We start from the raw sequence: 19,463 nt of genomic DNA on the forward strand, positions 1-19,463 counted from the left end.
TATGAATAAATCAGCTGCACTTGTAGGTTAATATCAGAGATGTGCATGTGAGAGGTTTGTAAGTTAGGTTGTCATCAGAGTTTCTATTTGAGAATCACAAAGAATAAAATCCTCATTCTTGTGTGGTTTCTTTATGCCAATCCTAAAAACTTGTTGTTGAAATAAAAGGGGCAAACTTAAAGCCCTTCTCAGTCTTTAATTGTCAGTACCTCTGCAGTTCAAAATCCTTATTTTTAAAAGGAAGGACTTTTCTGTTTCTTTTTCTGTTGTCTATTTTTTCTCCATTTATCTCTCTCCACTTAATAAGTGAAGACATCTTTTCTCTCCTTTTTCTCTTCTTTGTTTTTTTAACTTTTTCCTTATGGTGTGGCACTTCAAGACAGATCCAGAAAATGCTGTCTGTCATAAAACTTAACAGAAAAAAAGATCACAGGAGCAGACAGTCAATGGAAACCTCCTCCTCTTCTTTCTGGAAGGTTTTAGGAAAGTTTTATAGCAGTTGGATGTCTGTTAGGCTAAGCTAAACTTTATTTTGTTCTTGAATTGCAGTCTCAGAAGCAGAATATTGATATCAACAGACAAGCCAAGTTTGCTGCCACTCCTTCATTTGCTTTATTTGTAAATTTAAAAAACGTTGTGTGTAAAATAGGAGAAGATGCTGAAGTCCTGATGTCTCTGTATGACCCACTGGAATCCAAATTCATCAGGTCAGTGTCATTTTTATCTGTGCTTACTCAGGGATGGTAATGAGGGAGGTTTGGGGCTTAGCAAAGCCAAATTTCTGTGAAAGGCAGAGGCAGGTCCCTTCACCTGGGGCACGTTTCAGGGTCGTGCTGTGCTCGTGGCTCCCCCAGAGCAGGTGGAAATTCAGAGGTGAACACACCTGCAAGGGCTGTGCCCTTGCTGAGCTGCAGAATTCCCACACTTGGCTGCTGAGGAGCTGCTTTCTTTATAAAAATTGTGTGCACTAAGGGAAATGCCAGTTCTCTGCTCAATATTCGTTTCTTTAGGATAAGGAAATTTTGGTTTAAAAGTCTCCAGTAAATTCTGAAGTTGATTTTATCTGCTTATGTTAAAGGACATGCAGTGACAGGATATGGGGGAATGACTTTAAGCTGAAAGAGGGTAGATTTAGATGGGATATTAGGAAGAAATCCTTTCCTGGGAGGGTGATGAGGCACTGGCATGGGTTTCCCAGAGAGGCTGTGAATTCCCAGTCCCTGACAGTGCCCAAGGCTGGGTTGGAGGGGCTTGGATCACCCTGGGATAGTGGAAGATGTTCCTGCCCATGGCAGGGGCTGGAGTGAGATGATCTCTGTGATCCCTTCCAGCCCAAAGCATTCTGTGGTTCTGTTGCTCTGTGATTTAAACAGAAAGTCTTGGAAATGTTGTTGTTTTCAGTGAGAACTACCTGGTGAGGTGGTCGAGCTGTGGCCTGCCCAAGGACATTGACCGACTGCACAACCTGCGGGCCGTGTTCACCGTGAGTGTGCCCAGAGTCCCAGAGCAGTGGCACGAGCTGGCTGTGACCAGCCTGGGGCACCTCTGCAGGGGGGAAACAGCTGCACAGGGGCTCTAGGACAAGGGATGGAGGAAGGGGGAATGGCTCCAGCTGCCTGAGGGCAGGGTTAGGTGGGATATTGGGAAGGAATTGTTCTCTGTGAGGGTGGGCAGGCCCTGGCACAGGTGCCCAGAGAAGCTGTGGCTGCCCCTGGATCCCTGGGAGTGTCCAAGGCCAGGCTGGAGCAGCCTGGGATAGTGGAAGATGTCCCTGCTCATTGCTGGGGCTGGAACAAGATGAATTTTAAGGTCTCTTCCAACCCAAACCATTCACGATTCTGTGATGCCGAAGGCTCACGAGACATTTCTAAGTGGCTGCTAAATATTCTCAACACCTGGAAAAAACTTAGTAGAAATTACTTTTCTAAAAAGTACTTTTTAACTTAGTAGAAATGGTTTGACTTTCCTAAGGAATTAATTCACACAGAAGTCCAGTAAGATGTTTACATCCTGTTACAAAAGCTGCTCTACTCTGAGAGTGCTTTTTGTTAGAGGCTTGCCCAGCAAAGGCAAATTCTGAGCAGCAAACCCTCTGCCTGCTGAAATTGAACTTGAAATTCAGCTATTGGAAAGCAACCTGATGTTACTACTGTTTGTAGGACCTGGGCAGCAAGGACCTGAAGAGAGAGAAGATCAGTTTTGTGTGTCAGATCGTGCGTGTGGGCAGGATGGAGCTGCGGGACAACAACACCAGGAAGCTCACGTCAGGGCTGCGCAGACCCTTTGGGGTGGCAGGTACCTCTGGGGTGGATCTCTCCATCTCCTGCTCAGTTCTTCCTTGGAAATTGGGTGGTGGAACTGCTGTGGGGTTGTATAAACTCAGAGATGTTCCAGATCTCATCAGACTGGTTGCTGTGTCCTGAACCCTCCAGGGTTTGCCATCACGAGATGCCAAAGCTCATTTGCATGGTGTTATTCCATGGGCAGTTCTGAAATTCCACAGCTGATGATTCCATCCCTCTCCTGAGTCACTGTTGCTTCAGTTCCCCAGGGGCTTCTCTCTTCCCACCTTGCTCAGTTCATGCAGAGCCCTTGGTTTGTCTTTGCAGTGATGGATGTTACCGACATCGTTAACGGGAAGGTTGATGATGAGGACAAGCAGCACTTCATCCCATTCCAGCCGTAAGTAGGAAGCAGTTGGAAGAACCAGCAGGAGTGAAAAAAACCAAGATTTTAACTTGGATTTATAAAAAAAAGCCAATATTTTAAGTTAATTTATCTCCATGGGTTATTTTCTCCAGAGTAATATTGCTAATATGAATTCCCTGATAATTTGCCATTACCTGAAACAGTGAAATCCCCAGAAACTTTAGGGTTTTTTGAGTTTAAAGCATGCACTCCCAGGTTTGCAGCCTTGTTTTCTTTTTGTTTAAAGATGTCAGGGGGAGAATGTGTAAGAAGTGAAACGCTTAAAATAATTTCATTGCTGGTTTAGCTCTGGCTGAGATCAACAGAGATCATGTTCCATCCATAGATCCTAGGTGGTTTTATTTCCATAAAGTAAAAGTAGAATGGATAAGGCAAATGAATTTACATGAAGTAGGGATGCTTAGTTTTCCCATTGTGGGAAATGCTGGACTGCCATCTGTTCCAAAAGGCAGAACATAGTTATGGGAGCTAAATTTCTTTATTAATACACTAATGGATATTCAGATGGGCTTTTAATAATATTTTTTTAAAAAAAACTTGACATAATAAAATCTTAAATTAACTTTGTTTTGAGAAATAGGCATAATTCAGGAAGCCCTTGTGGTTTGAAGGAGTAGGACTGGTGAGAGGACTGCAAGGTGTGCAGGGGTAGGAATAGGGATAACTAATTTGTTAATGACAAAATCAAAGTAAAATTCCATTTTTTAAGAAAAACAGGGTTTGGGGAAGAGAAGGATAGATTTATTGTGTGGTAAACAACAGCAAAGTTGTTTTTTAGCCAGCCTGGAAATATGCAACGAAAATGAACCTTTCAGAGGGGGTGCTAATGGAACATCCAGTTTTCTGCTCCATTAGCACTGATTCATTTTTCCTGTTACATATACACAGAGCTTTAAAAAGATGCACAATGTGATTTTTTTTTTTCCCCTGTAATAAATGAAAACATTCTCCTGAAAAAGTCTATCCCAAAGAATATGAATAAGGTGGAAACAAAGGCAGGGTGACCGCTGGTGTTGTTATTTCCATCGTAGACTTGGGCTGTGTATATGAGGCACATTTTTCTCCTCATCCCATGCTTTGTTTCTGTTGTACCACATGCAATTCTGTTTTCATATCTTTGTTTGTATTCATTCACTGGCCACCAGCACAATGGCTGTCAAAAGCACTTGGCAAGATTTACTTCAGTGCCACCTAATGCTGCTGTTTATTTATCGTCCCCATCTTCTCATTTATTCACCGAGTTTGGGTTGTCTGCTCTTCTCCTCCTTTTCCCTGTGAGATTGATGGGAGCTTTTCCTTCAGGCACTCCGCCTGTGGAATGACAGAGGTGACCCTGGAGGTGTTGCAGGGCCAGTCTGCTATAAATATATCTATATTTCAATATTTATATAAAAGAGAGCTGCCTGTGTGGGTTTTCAGTGCTTAATTGGGGACTCTCAGGTGGGAGACCTCCTCCTGCTCCCTGAGGACTGTCCCTGAGGGAGCAGAGCCCTCACAGGCGTGCTGGACTCTCTGTGGTAGATCAGCGTTCTTCTGATTAATGATCTCCCTCTGTCTTTCTTGTTACCTTTCCTGTCCTTTGTCCTGCGTTGACTAATAAATACTCTTTGTCACAACTGTGATATGATCTTTTGTGTTCCCTTGTCACTGTGACTTCTGGTTTTCTGTGCCCCTTTGTCTCCTGGTGTTGGTCGTCATGTGCATCCTCCAGGCTAGCGTTGGATGACGCCATTCGACACAAGCAGCTGAACATATCATCCCGTTTTTCACCCAGGGTGGCAGGGGAGAATGATTTCCTGCAGACTGTTATAAACAAAGTGATTGCTGCTAAAGAAGTCAACCACAAGGGTCAGGGTAGGTACCTCTCTTTCTGTGCGCCTTGGTTTGTTTCGCGTGCTGGCGGTTTCGATTTTGGAATATAAAAGAATTGTTTGTGCGGTTTGTTCCTCCCTTCCCCGCCCCTCAGGGCTCAGCCTGATCCTCCCCCTTGCCCAGAATCTTTCCCCTGCCCAGTGTGGGTTCTGCATGTTGTGGCATTGTTCAGCTCTTGGATGTCTTTGTGTTTCTGCTGGAGAGGGTCCAGGGGAGGCCACGAAGATGCTCAAGGGTCTGAACATCTCTGTGATGAGCAGAGACTGAGGGAGCTGGGCCTGGTTCCTCTGGGAAGGAGGAGGCTGAATCTCATTCTTCCATATAAACCCATCCAGAGGGTGTCAGAGGATGGGGCCAGACTGTTTTCAGTGGTTCCCCATGAAAGGATGAGTGGCCATAAACTAGAGCACAAGTTCCACCTCACCATGAGGAGGAACAACTTTCCATGAAGGGTGGCAGAACAGCTCTGGGGCAGCTGTCCAGAGAAGGACGTGGAGTTTCCCTTTCTGCAGACATTCCCAACCCACCTGAACACGTTCCTGTGTCACCTGCTCCCCTTGGCAGGACTGGATGATCTCCAGAGGTCCCTTCCAACCCCACCTCTCTGTGACTGTGACTGCTGGAGGTTCTCTCGCTCACCCCTTGTGCCCTTGAGCTGTGGATTTTTGCCTCCTCATGCTGAAGGAAGGGATATTCTCTTCCTTCTCTTCCTTCCCCTTGTTTTTCCAGTCTGCAGCTGCACTTGGAATATTTTTTTCCTTCCCCAGGAGGTCTGAGCTGGCAGGAGCTGAGGAGGGAGCCCGAGCCAGGCCACCCCTCTGAAACCTTCCCTGGTGCCTTCTCTAGGGCAGTGCTCTGGGGTGATTTATTTTTGTGTGTGATCTCATGATCACGGTGTGTCTGTGCCCAGTCATTCCTCTACTGCCTTCAGTATTTTCTGAATTCTGGATTAATGTGGAGTTATGCTGATTTATACAGAGTTCCCACCAAACTGAGTATCTGACCAAACCTTGGGAAAACTACACACTTTTCCCTGATTTTTACACTAATTAATAGCCAACAGAATTTTACATAAACCTTAATTTTAGATTCTCCTTTAGCTAATGAGGAAAAGTTTTATCTGCTTCCCCTCCTGGTTTTCACCTGTGGCCAGTGTGTATCCGACAAGAGGAAACATTTCAGTGTCTTTGATTCCAGATTCTTTCCCTAAAAAAGTGCCCAAGCCACCAGAAAAAGGATTAAGAGTTGTTCCTTAGCCAGTCAGTGCAGGTACAGTTGCAGCTCAGTGAAACAGCAGCTGTCAGAACCATCCCTGGCAACAAATCAGCCCAGAAACTCTTACAGAGATATCATGGAAAAGACAAGGCTGCCAAGTGTACACAAAATGAATGTACAGTTAATTCTCTAACAGGGTAACCCACAATTTATTTCATGGATGAATATTTTTGGGGTGTTTTTCCTAGCTTTTAATTTTAGGATTTTCTTCTGCAAATTGCTGCTGTGATTATTTCATGCTTAAACTTGATTGCCAGCCACTTCACCAAGTGGAAGGCTTCTTTGGGTTGGGTTTCTTTTTTATTTTTACAGGATTTTTTTTTTTCCCTTTGGCATCTTTCTTTTTCCTGTAACAAATGTGCCTGATGTTAGTTGGCAAGCAGCAGCTTTTTAGTGGCTTCTTCTGCTGTTGAGCAGAAAAATATCATCTGTGTGAAGCTGATGCTGTAGATTTGTGTGCTCAGAGCAGTGAAAACGATGTATGGGGGTGGTGATCAGTCAGTTTGGGTTATGGATCTGCTGGTATTGCTTGCTTGGAATCCTTGGGTTTTTCCATGCAAATCATCCTTGCTCTTTTTTTTTCCCCATGGAAGATAAACATCTCATGACAAAGAACATGGAATCAGAAATAATTTTGTGTGCTGTACTCATATTTTTGTGTGAAGTGATGAGATCCTTGGTGTGTTTTAAAATATTTTGTGTTTTTTTTTTGTAGTAAAGGAAGATCAGTTATCTTAATATACCTTAATTATTTTAACCTTCTTAACTTTTTCAATTTGTAAAAAGAAATCTGTAGCATCTGAGACTAAATCCCAGCAGTTTCATAATTGTGTTTTTGTTTTTTTTTTTTTACATAACAGGTCTGTGGGTGACTTTGAAACTTCTTCCAGGAGATATCCATCAAATTAGGAAAGAATTCCCACATTTAGTGGACAGGTCAACAGCAGTGGCTCGGAAAATGGGCTTTCCTGAGATTATCATGCCTGGTAAGGCACTTAATTAATGCTGCTTTATTATATCTAAACCTGCTTTAAATATCTGTATGTACAGAAGGTTTTGGAGGGAAAAAAATAATTAAAGATGAATTTAAAGTATGGTATGCATTAAATAAAGAATTGTCAAAAGAAGTTGTCTCACTGAAAATAAATGTGAAATATTTTGGTGGTACCTGCATCAATAAATAAAGCTCCTTCCCCTGTCAAGAAGACAGGAAATCCCAGTGAGAGTGGAAATTCTCCTTTTTTTTTTCCCCAGTTAAAAAGAATGTACACAAAGTACACGCTTTGTATTTTCCCCATAGCAAGGGCATTTGTAAAACTTATCTCCTGTGCTGAATCCAAAGCAGATTTTTGAGGCACAGGCTTGATTTAGAGATAGCAGCTCTCTTAGGGTTTGTACCAGATTTGGATAATGCATTTGAAAGAGAGACACGTCACCTTTTTTTTATAAATAAATGTATTCTGTGCATGTTCAGTTCAGGTGTTTACAAAAAAAAAAAGAAACCCAACAAAAAAACAGACCAAAAACCATGAAAACCAACCCAAAACCGTGGTGTTTCTCAAACTAAAATCTGCCATGAGCAGGAGCAGAACCTGCAGTGTCCTTTGCAGATTGATGGGCTCTGGAGGATCCATGAGATGTTTCCAGAGCCCATCCCCGTTCCAGATGTTGCTGTGGCTGCTGACAGATGTCTGTCAGATGTTTTACAGTCTCTTCTACAAGTGTGAGTGCCTCAGCACCTTGTTTGCATCCTGTGTTGGCTCATAACATTATTGGAGATCCCTTGTTTCCCCAGCTCATTTTCAGAATTTCAGTTGAATTGGGGTGGAGCTGAGGAGCATTTTCAGACATAAATCTAAATACAACCCTCCCCTGCAACCCCCAAGCCAGCAAAAACATCAAACCTCTTCCTGCTGTAACAAATTAGAGACCTCTTGTGGGCTGTTAAAATATTTTAAATTGCAAAATACCTTTGTGTGGGATAAATGACTGTGTTGAAACATTTCCTTTCAAGTGAACAATGAAAGAAGTTGTGTAAAAATAAAGTAAATGGAAGCATGGTGCTTTAAATGTTTTGCCATTGTTTCTGTGTGTCCTTGCTTTCACAAATCCTTGGGTTTACTGTGAGAATTGTGGGTTATTTTGTGCTTTGCTTTCCCTTGTAGGAGATGTTCGTAACGACATCTACGTCACCTTGGTGCAGGGAGATTTTGACAAAGGCAGTAAAACCACAGCAAAGAACGTGGAAGTCACAGTGTCTGTTTATGATGAAGATGGCAAGAGATTAGAGGTATTAAAGTATTTAATGTCTGGGGGCATTTTGATTTTGATGCATATCATGTTGAGCCTTTTCAACAGCTGTATTTGTCAGCTCAAGGTCCCAGTTTTTATTTTCAACCCAACTTTCATCATCATTAAATACATCTTGCCTTATCAATGCCTGCATTTTGATACCATGAGGAGCATTCTCTCCTATGCTGACCTACTTCACTGATTTATTTTTTGTTTATTTCACTGCAAAAGAGGAGTTTGAGTGACACAAGCACTTCCCTTTTTGTTTTTGCAGAGTGTTATTTTTCCCGGTGCTGGTGATGAAGCCATCTCAGAGTACAAGTCAGTCATCTATTACCAAGTAAAGCAGCCTCGCTGGTTTGAGACTGTAAAGGTATTTAAACTGTTAAAATAACTTGTCTGGGTGTTAATGTGCCATTAATACAGCTTCCAGGGGGAAACAAAACTGGGGAAATTCAGTGTCTGTGTTCAGCAGGGCAAGGAATAGCTCAGCTAAGAGAGGCTTTGGTGTTTATTGCATATTGAGTTTTATTTCAGCCATTGCTCAGGATGACTGTGGTGGGGAAACTCCAGCATCTCCTCAGGAGTGGTTTGCTCTGTTTCCATGAAGCTGACCTGGAGGAGAGCAGGATATTAAAGCTGAAACACATTTCCCATAGTGCTGGACTCATCACTGTTTGGGGAGCTGGTTGTGCTTTAAGCCTGCTGGTTTTGCTGGGGTAATAACGTTTCCCCTGCCAAGTTTGGAGGTTGATGGTGCCTCTCTGGAATCCATTCAGTCTCTGCAGCAGAGGAGCAGGGTGTTGCTCACAAGGGCCTTGGAGCTGCTCCCCACAGCAGAATTTTCCCTCCCAAGTCACCTTGTTGTGTCTGTAGGCAGAAAGGGGTGGCTGGGGATGGATGTGCTGTGGGATTGTCACTCACTGATCATTTGGATGTGTCTGGGTGAGCTTGGGGGAGGCTGAAGGTGCTGCCCTGACCATTTCCTTCCTCCTCTCCCCTGGTCCAGGTGGCCATCCCCATCGAGGACGTGAACCGCAGCCACCTGAGGTTCACCTTCCGCCACAGATCCTCCCAGGACTGTGAGTAACTCAGCCTCTCCTGGGAACTCCTGGCACTGCTGCTGCCAGCACCTCCTGGGGCAGGGAAGGCATTCCCACATTCCCAGAACTGATTATTGCCATTGCTTTTAGTGCAGGATTAAATTTGGGATGTTTTACTTTATGCCATATCTCAGCTCCTTTTTCCCTTTACATCTTTCTCACTCTCACCTATCCTGATTGTTTTCCTTCCCTGCCCAGATTTTTCTCCAAAAGGAATAAATGGAATTTTTTACTAGGTTACTAATAGAGTAAAGCTTTCCATTAGTAACTCAGAGGGTTGTGGAATTCTGTATCTTAGAGGCAGGGAGTAGTAAAGATCTTCAACAAATGGAAATGTGAAAGTTTACAGTTGGCTTAGCATCAGTAATTGAAGTCTTTGGGATTAAGAAAACTAATAAAATAATGTAGAGAATGATACTTTTTAAGAAAAGCAATCTTCCAAAAATCATTATTACCAGAATTATGATTGTGTGCTACAAATTATTAGAGTCAGAAGTGTTCTCACAATGACTCAAATATTTAGGTTGGCCACAGGCTAAATATTTGAAAGAGGTCATTCCTAAATACGAAAGATTAAATATTCCTAAATATTTAATTCCTAAATATTCCTAAAAAATGAAAGAACCCCTTTCAGGGCTTTCTCTGTGGCTCCTTGGGCTGTCTCAAGGTGGTGACACTTTTCCTTCTGGCTTTACTTCTCAGCTTCCTTTGTGATCTCTCCTTCATCTCTTGCTTTGGTTTTTTTAAACTTTTGCCAGCTGACAGATTTGAGCAAGAACAAGCTGAATGCATTTTCCAGTTCCTGTTGGCTGCAGAATGGGTCAGCTTTCAAAAAATTGGGGCACTTCATCTGCAGTTATGGATCCAGTTGCTGTTCTGTTTCTAATGTTCCCCCTCCAAATGTCTGTCCTCAGGGCTCTGGGCTCTGATGAGGTTCTCAGTGCTGGTGTTTAATCTTTATTCCAGCTCCCAAACACTGCCATTCTTCTAAAAACCTGGGCTTTATCAATGCAACACATTTCTATTTTGTTTTTAAAATTTGCCTTTATAAAACTTTCCAAAAAGAACAGACAGAATATGAAAATACAAAGGTCTGGTTACTGTTGATGTGTTCATTTGGCTTTATTTTTTTCTTTTTTGGTTCTGTCTTGCTTTTAGAAGATTCCCCCAGTTTTTTGTACACTTAATTTACACAAGAATCTTTGCTGTGGTCACTCACTGACAGGTTGTCCATGTTTGTGAGATTTAGGTATCCTGACTGTAGAAATAATTCTGTGGTGTTTTGTCTTTTTTTTTTTTTGGTAACAGCCAAAGATAAATCTGAGAAAATATTTGCTCTGGCATTTGTGAAGCTCATGAGATACGATGGGACAACTCTGAGAGATGGAGAGCACGACCTTATCGTTTACAAGGTAGAATTTTGTGTCCCCAGTAGGGAAGCTCCACTGACTTCTGGGGAATTCTGTTCCAGAATTACACTGGAAAATGTGTTTTGAACTCTTCTGTTAAATCAAACTAAGCAGCAAGTCCTGAGCAGTTGGTTTATGTGGGAAATTTAGTGTTAAACCTTGAGTAAGTTTTCATTTCAAAGGCATTTGTTGATGAGTTTTTTGTGGGTTGGGAAATGTGAATTCTACAGCTTTTTAAATAATCCAATTTTGGCTGCATTGTAGACAGATTAGTGCTGAATCAGTGTTGTTAAAGATTTGATAGCTCCAAACCTAAGAAAATCCAGTATAAACATTAAAATATTCTTTTTACTGAGATTTTGACTGGATATTTTCTCCTGCTGTATTTGAAACATCCCTTTAGGCAGAAGCCAAGAAGCTGGAGGATGCCTCGACCTATCTCAGTCTGCCATCCACAAAAATCGAGCTGGAGGAAAAGGGACACTCAGCAACAGGAAAGAGCATGCAGAACCTCGGGAGCTGCACCATCAGCAAAGACTCTTTCCAGATTTCCACTCTGGTCTGTTCAACAAAACTTACCCAGAATGGTGAGTTCCCAGAACTGCTGGAGCTCCTGGTCCTCACAGCAGGGTTGGGATGTGTGTGCTGACTTTGCTGCCTTCTCCATCCCCGTTCCACGTGGCTGGGTGCTGGCTCTGCTGGATTGGATTGTGTGGGTGAGTGTGTGAACCATCCAACCTTTTCTCTGTTTTGCTCCAGAGCAGTTGATGTCTCTGGAAAAACAGAGGAATCCCAAGTTAATTGGGACCAGGAGTAATTGAGACTCTTCCCCTGGAGTGCACTGAAACAGGCTCTGTGGCATTTCACTTTTCCTTGAAAAACAGCACTGAGGAAGGGGATGAGTTTACTTTCAAGAGCAGCTAATACCAGGGCTCTGCTCCCAAACAAGCTGGTTTATGTCACTCCAAGGTGCAGTAGCCATGTCTCAGGGCTGAGGACAGCTCTGATGTTTTCTCCTGGCGTGCAGAAGGGATGTTAGTGGAGGATGTGTTGCCTGGAGGTCACTCTCATGTTCCCACACCTTCCCGGTGGGTGGAGTGGCCTTGGCTTCGTGTGTTCTTTTAAACCTTGCTTTCTGTGCATTTTTCCTGTTTGTCAGCTGGCTGAGTGCATCCCAAGGCTGTGTGGAAAGCTGGTGGCAGCCACCAAAGCAAATATTTCACATTTGCAGGCTGTGCCCTCTGTGTAATTCCTGTGCTCGGTTGCCATGGAGCGATCCCTTGTTCTCCTGGCTGCACCAGCAGCGAGTGGGGAGTGTGGGAGGGTCATTCCATAGGGAGTGAGTCATTCCAGGGAGCTGCTCTGACTCAGGATGGTCTGTGGGGAGCTGGAAGGGAATCTTGGTGACACTGCCACATCCACGAGTCCCCTCTGGCCAGGGGATGGCCCCGCTCTGGTGTCACTCCAGGCCCAAGCCCAGAGTTGGCCGCGGTGTTTTCCAGCGGCATCTCCCAGCCCATCCCGGGTGTTTGGCATGCAGAGCACATCAGATCCACTGCAGTCTGGCAGCCTTGGAGCCTGCCAGGGTGTTCAGCAAAAAAATTGGGATGTGGTTGTAGGATTTCCCAGCAAAGATGGGATTGCAGCTGAGCAGCAGCACAGCGGGGCTGGGGTTTGGAGAGCAGCATCCCACATCTGGAATGAAATTGCTTTTTGTTGGAAAAATCTGTGCTCTCCTTCCCTTCAGCCCTTCCTAGTGCTCATTAGTAGTTAAAAGTATTTCCCAGTGATCAATATATTGATGTGGCTTTCACAGAACTGCTATTAAAATTAAGCCTGAGCATTGTTTGGTGCTTAATTTACATATTGTTTGCTTTGAAGGCCTGATCTTTATTTAATGCTGCTGTTAATTATGTTGTCTGGGAAACTTTTCCTCTGAGTTGCCGAAGTCTTTTCTCTCTCTTCAAAGTACTGTGACATTATTAAGCAAGATCACCATGTCTTGTTGAGCAGAAAAGAAACAAAGCAAAAAAAATCATCATTAAATTCCTCCCTCAAGTATCAGTTTTCATCTAAAAATCAGCAGTGCTTTTCAGATGGTGATTTCTGAAGCTGATTTTAAGTTTTGTAAAGTGGCTGGTTACTATGCTTCCTTTAACTTTCTTAAAAACAAGTAAATAGAAATCCATTATTATCCTCACTTACAAAAATGTTGAGCCAAAGCAGATTTTTCTCCTTTTGGTTACCTATAGTAATTCTTTCTTTGTCTTCCACAACTATCTTAGAACTGGCTTTAAGACTATATTTTTAGTAATTCTGAAAGTATGTGAATAAGTCATCTGGCTTTTTCTGCTTGGTGTTTGATGGTGCAGAGACTTTTTTTGGGTCTGAGCTCTTTGAACATTCCCTTGACTTCAGTTCTCTATGAACTGTGACTTTTTAATGTTGCTTTTCTATCAGTAATCAGTGTCCTTAGCAAGGAAAAGTCTTCAAAATAACAAACTTGGCCACTGCTGAGAGAGAGTGATGGTGTGAAGTATCTGCTTGGTTAACACTTGACCAGTTTTTAGTGATTTGAGCAGAATTTATTAAAGCAGGACATTCCCTGGCCTTTTCCTGGACTTTGCAGTTAATTTTGAGCAGGACTGGAGCCTTAAGACAAAGAGGAGGAGAAAAAACCCTCAGTGCCAGTGGAAGTAAATCCTCCTGGTGCCTCTTCCCAGACTTCCAGGATGTCCTTTTATCATCAGGGTGATGGGAACAGAACTGAAATTGCATTTATGGCTTGCTGGGAACATGTTCTGTTATCAATAGGCCAAGAGCTGGCTGGTGCTGTCCCCATGGATTTGCTGTTGGAAGGATCTGGGGCACCACTAAGGCTTATTCCATGAATTTCTCTGTTTTCTTTTCTGCCTGAGGGACTCAAATCTTTGGATAATAGTCTTTTCTTCACTGGAGTTAGGACTTGGAGGAACCAGGGAGACCAGGATTTTGGAGAACAGTTGGGAGGAATTTGAGTTAGCACGGTTGATAATTAAAAAAAAAGCCCAACACACACACACATATGACAAATTGGAGTGCTACAGTGGCATAAAAAGTGAAGCACAGAATTAAAATAAAAATCATACAGACTGAAAGATCAAATGTTAAAGTCAAGAAGGCAGAGAATTTCAAAGAACAGATGGGAATTTAGTTAGAGGGGAAATATTATCTAACTGAATTCAGTGGCTGGGCTTTGAGGAAAGTTTGGGGAAGTTTTTGCACAGATACAGGGTAAGGAAAGCAGATTGGCAGGAACTTGGGGTGTTTCCTTCCACTTGTTAAATACCCTGTAAAAGGAAATCTTCATATGTCATACATAGAATAATAAATCACATTGATAAAGCCAAGTTGCTCTTGGGGACTTTGCAGCCTGGGTGTTTGTTTAAAGCCTTTGCAGCAGGAAATCACAGAATTCCAGACTGGTTTGGGTTGGAAATGACCTTAATGATCATCCAGTGCCACCCCAGCCATGGTAGGGACACCTTTCCCTGTCCCAGCTGCTCCAGCCCCAATGTCCAGCCTGGCCTTGGGCACTGCCAGGGATCCAGGGGCAGCCCCAGCTGCTCTGGGAACCTCATTCTGTCTTCCTCCTGATGTTTTCTAACCTCAGATTTCACTTGACCTAGGCTGACTCCAGCATTCCTGTTTCCTCTAGGCTAAAATACTGTTTTACATCCTTTGACTGCATTATTTTACACACAGCCCTGTGAAAAGAGTGGGATTAAGTGCCTGACTGGTGCTTTGCTGGGGTTAATTAATGCTTGCATTACCAGCGAGTGCCCATTTTTCCGTACCCTGTAAGTTATTTTTCCCTTTCAGCTGGCCTGCACTGACATTTTGCTCACAAATGGATATTCATTTAGCATTTGCTCTGCCATCACGCTGCGAGTCCACGTGGGTTTGTTTTCTTGGGGCAATCCATGATGCTGTTCAGAGCTCCTCTGTGGGCTGGCTTTTGTTCAGATCATTTCTTCTGTCAAGCTGATGCCTTGTTAGAAGTCAGACTGCAGCCAAATTCAGGGGTGGAAAGCTGATATAAATATATCCATGAAACACTTTGGATAACTCATGGAGGCATCTTTGCTTTCCTTCCAGAAGCAATTTTATTTTTGTTTTTTTGTTATTACTGAGTTTCTTAGAGTTTGGGTTCAGGCTATAGACTTCTTGTATTAAAAGGAGTGGAGGACTTGGATTCAAGTCTTTCAGAGCTTTAATGTAGTAAAACTCTCTTGATTTCTCCTCACAAAGAGATGATGAGAAAGCTTGGTTTGAGTGCTGCTCAGAGGGGAATCTTTCCAAGGAGTACTGCAGTCCTTTCCACTAGAAGTGATTTCATTTATTACTTAGAATGAAAGATTTTTGAGGAAAGCATAGCAGCTGCTTTGAGTCTCTGCAGATAATTTCCAGAATAAACTCTGCAGATTCATGCCTTGGTGTTGGTTGCTTTGAAAGTCTGAATAGCAAAGAGGTGAGGGGCTGTTTGTTGGGAGAAAGTGCCAGTTTTGAGTTATTCTGGGCAGAATTCCCACAGGATGAATTATTTGGGGAGGTGGATAAGGTGCAGTGGTGGGCCAGGGGCTAAAATGAAGGTAGTGAGTTTTTAAATTAGTCACAAAATCATTTAAGCTGGAGAAGACCTTAAAGATCATCAAATTCAGTTTTTTATTGAAGGCTTCCCCTGAGCAGGAGCTGCTGCTGAAAACTGACTTTTCATGGAGAAGAATCTTCCCCTGAGGCTGCTTTGGCTGAGGCAGGAGGAGCCTGGGGTTTGGGGTCTGTGGGCAGGGATGGGGCTCAGTGGGAACCCCACTGAGAGCTCCTCCCCAGGAGCTTTCCCTGAAGGAACCTTTCCAAGGGCTCCAAAGGAACCTTTCCAAGGGCTCCTGGAGACAGCTGGCCTTCTGTATTCCCTTTTTTACCAGGGCTCCACCTTCAGCATGCAGGATTTGGGGGTGAGACCTTTGCCTGATCTGGGCTGTGCCCTCAGGGTCCATCCCTTGAGAGCAGCCTGGGCACTGGCAGATATTCCTCACCCAGCTTTCCCCCAATCTCATTTAGTTTGCAGCTCTTTGTGCCTCATTGTGCTTTATTTTCTTTCCAGTTCCTGCAGTGAGAGCAAGGAAGCTGGAAACATTGATGCTGGGAAAGTCACTGCCCTGTAGATATGACTGTGTTGGTGGCTGACTAATTTCATTTTGGCATCTTTTTCTAAATACACAACTGTTGTGTACAGCAAATTAAAAACCCAGGGACCAGGCTTCCTTGGCCTAGATTTTCCTGCTGATATTTCAAAAGCTGGCTGCTTTTCTGAAAGCCTTTCAGAGTTCTGTCAGGGTAGAAGGATTGTCCCAGGTTTCTGCAGTGTCAGAGGGTACCAGAAATACGTTGTTGTCCAGGGGAAAAAAGCCTGAAGTAAGGAAATAAAACTTTGTCCTTCATATGGTGATGGGGAGTGAGGAAAGGGAAATGGCCTGCATGAGATAATTGCTGGGTTTTTTATTCCTAGTTGATCTCTTGGGACTGCTGAAGTGGAGATCCAACACGAGCCTCTTGCACCAGAACTTGAAGCAGCTGATGAAAGTTGATGGTGGTGAAGTGGTCAAGGTAAGGAGTTAATGTCTGTAAAAAGCTCAGATTTTGAGGTGCCTTATTTTTTTTTTGCTCCCCACACTTCCCTCCTGAACCTCACTGCAGTCACTTGCACATGAAATTGCAACCTGGAATCTCAAGCTTCAGGACTGATGCTCCTCTCCTGCCCTCCAAGAACATTTCAGATGTTTGAGAGCTGATAAAACACGCATAAAATGCACATTTCTGAAAATTAGCTTGTTTTTTCCTAGCACTTTGGTGCATTTTTATATACAGATACATGAAGAAAAGGTGTTTTTCATTGCAAGATTAGACCATCTCAGCAGTCTTACACAGTGATATTAAATATATCTTTTATCTATGGATGTGGAATGCAATCTTAGTGTGTGCTGCTGTTGTTTTATTTTAAAAAATACTTCTGGAAACATTTAGCTGAGCCAAGTTATTTACATTTGCCGAGGCCACTGAGTGATTACAGAGAGCTACATAAAGACAGATTTAGCTGGGGAAAAGAGGAGGCTGGGACTTTATTGAAGGTGTTGTAATAAATCAAATCTAAAAGAGTGTCAAAAGATGATCTTGGCCACAGGTGACCCTGGAGAGTTGTTTCCTTACTTCAGGGGATTTTCACTTGGTTAACAGGAGCATAATGAAGCCTCAGCTTGAAGTGACTCAGAGCACCTGGGAGTGCTGATATTGTCATCCTTGGAGGGTGGGGAGGGTGATTTCCCACAGATTGGTGTTTCAGGAAGGTTCTCCTTGCTGTGGATTTGTCCTGGGCTGTTTGAGAGCAGAACCTTGCCAGCAGTGCTGGCTCCTGCCGAGCATTGCCATGGCTCTGTCACTTGGAATTCTCCCTCCTCTCCCAAAGTGACATCCCAGAGTGTGTGGCACATTCCTGCTGGGTGGGGATCAGGGATTTCCTCAGGATGCACAAAAAGGGGGTTTTGGAGTGAGTTCTGCAGCTGCCACACGCTCAGGACTCAATGAGATTCCCTTCTCTCTGAGCACAACTGGAATCATGCAGAGGGCAGAAGAGGGAATGTTTAATATTGCTTCCAGCACCATTTTTATCCTTTTTTCAGAGGGCCAGTGTTTACATTCTCCATTTGTTGCAGCAGTGTCCCATCTTTGTGGATCCTTGCAGGATCTGGTTTGTAACTGCTCCTTTCTTTCCAGCTTTCTTTGCCCTTCATGTTTTTAACCACGATACCCAGTGCAGTCTGCAAATCTTTAAAAAAAAAAGTATTGATGTGATAAATCATATTTGTATTTTCTGTTAAGCCATTGCCTGTTTTTAAAACTCCCAGTAAAAGGGCTGGGCCTACTGGTATTCATTTATTTGAGTGAAGATGAGCCCAGATACCCATTCTGTGCCTGTTCCCAGAGTGTGTGGAAGCTGTAAATGTTATCTCCCTTCCCCAGAGGCTCTGGCTCCGTTTGTGCAGAGTCTGTGGAGTATGAGAATGTAAACTAATAGTGTAGGAATTATTCATGCTACCTGAGAAATGTCCTGCCCCTTCACACAGCAGCAGCAGCATCTGTGCTGTGCTCTTCCTGCTGCTACACCAAGTCCTGGTGAGCGGATTTAGAGCTTGAACTCAGCTAATGAAAGTCAGGCTGAGGTTCCTGAATGTGAAATCAAGGCTTGATCAGCCTCCCAACCATCCTTTGGCTTCCAGAGGACTCAGTCTTTGGGGCCCAAGAGTGCAACTTCTCTTCAGACCAAGAGAGAAACTTCTCCTGTCAAGGCTCAAAACTGTGCTTTGCACTTCCCTCCCTGCCAGCTGGCAGCAGCCACAGAATCATTTAAAATTACAGAACCATTTAGGTTGGAAAAGACCTCTGAGATCACCGAGTTCAACCTTTAGAACATCGAGTCCAGCCTTTAATGTGCTTTATTTGCACATCTTCTTTAATGGGATGAGTAAGGCTGTGAGAAGGTGATGTTTTTCTTTTGCCCCTGTAGTGAAATTATGAGCTGGCTCTTCCCCAGGATTGGGCTAAGATCAGCTGCAAGAATTTTGGCTTTTCTGTTTTTTTCATCCTGAGCAGCACAAACTGTGACTCTGTGTTCACTTGGTTTAAGGAGTTTGACATTCAGCTGTGAGTGGGGGTTAATTCCTGACATTTGACTGTAGGTTTAGGAGATCAGGTGAATCAGGCTTGATCCAGGAGACTCCTTGCACAGCTAAACATTTAAAGGAGGAAGGTGGGAGTCAGGCTGGTTTTCCATCCCTCTCACAGGATGTGGAATCTCTTGTAGCTGGAATCTCAGGGTCAGTTCTGTTCAGCTTGATGAGATATTCTTCCCCAGTTACACCCTATCTTGTCTACAAGGCAAAAACATTTTTTTTTTCCATTTTACTTCCCTGTGAGGGTGGGCAGGGCCTGGCACAGGTGCCCAGAGCAGCTGGGGCTGCCCCTGGATCCCTGGCAGTGCCCAAGGCCAGGCTGGACATTGGGGCTGGAGCAGCTGGGACAGGGGAAGGTGTCCCTGCCATGGCTGGGGCTGGGAATGGATGGGATTTAAGGCCATTTCCAACCCAAACCATCCTGGGATGATTTGAGACAGATGTGCTGGAACCATCCACATTTAACCCCTTCTTTCTCAACCCAAACTGAGCTGTGACCCAGCCTGGCTGTGCCCTGGAGGAGCCCCTGTCTGTCTGTGGCAGCTGGAGGAAGGAGCTGCTCAGACACAATCCCATTCCAGCAGAAGTGATGAGTACCTCTGGCAGTGCATGGATTCCTGGCTGTCTCTGGGAAGAACAACTGGAATTAGGAGGCTTTTGTCCCTGTGCTTGACTGGAAGCCCCTGGCACTAATCTGCTTTTCCTCTCACAGATGGGAGTGCCCAGCCAGGGGGGAGTGAAGACCTTCCTGTGTAGGTTTGGGGCTGGGGCAGCAGTGGGGGGCTCTGTTCCCATGTCTGCATGTGTGATCCCACCTGGAATTGTGGATCTGTGGTGCAGCCCTGAGCAGGGATGTTCTGAGTGCCTTCCATGGCTCAGCTCCCACTTCCTTGGCATGAGACTGGGTTGCTTGTGTGGATTGTGCTGTGAAACACCCGAGTTTTCAGCAATGCATGGGCCTGGTGGCCGTGTGCTGAATCTGCAGTTTGGGATTTCTTGTTGCTGCAGCACTGTCAGAGATGAAAGTCCTCGTCCAG

At 44.0% G+C, this 19,463-nt stretch overlaps 1 protein-coding gene across 2 annotated transcripts in view; it reads left to right on the forward strand.

Annotated features, from left to right (window-relative positions):
• Positions 1 to 19,463, forward strand: part of DOCK1 (dedicator of cytokinesis 1) — a 263,271-nt gene that overhangs the window by 36,082 nt on the left and 207,726 nt on the right. Inside the window, exons 8-19 of one of the 2 annotated variants that reach the window (XM_015632986.3) lie at positions 550 to 707; positions 1,402 to 1,483; positions 2,160 to 2,295; positions 2,610 to 2,682; positions 4,421 to 4,563; positions 6,717 to 6,842; positions 8,022 to 8,146; positions 8,423 to 8,521; positions 9,158 to 9,230; positions 10,560 to 10,663; positions 11,064 to 11,247; positions 16,209 to 16,306. In XM_015632986.3, coding sequence (XP_015488472.1) covers positions 550 to 707; positions 1,402 to 1,483; positions 2,160 to 2,295; positions 2,610 to 2,682; positions 4,421 to 4,563; positions 6,717 to 6,842; positions 8,022 to 8,146; positions 8,423 to 8,521; positions 9,158 to 9,230; positions 10,560 to 10,663; positions 11,064 to 11,247; positions 16,209 to 16,306 — 1,401 coding nt within the window. The remainder of the gene's footprint in view (positions 1 to 549; positions 708 to 1,401; positions 1,484 to 2,159; positions 2,296 to 2,609; positions 2,683 to 4,420; positions 4,564 to 6,716; positions 6,843 to 8,021; positions 8,147 to 8,422; positions 8,522 to 9,157; positions 9,231 to 10,559; positions 10,664 to 11,063; positions 11,248 to 16,208; positions 16,307 to 19,463) is intronic. The other variant, XM_015632987.3, reaches the window with a different exon arrangement.

The sequence above is a fragment of the Parus major genome, chromosome 6 (assembly GCF_001522545.3).
Source record: "Parus major isolate Abel chromosome 6, Parus_major1.1, whole genome shotgun sequence".
Classification (NCBI taxonomy): domain Eukaryota; kingdom Metazoa; phylum Chordata; class Aves; order Passeriformes; family Paridae; genus Parus; species Parus major.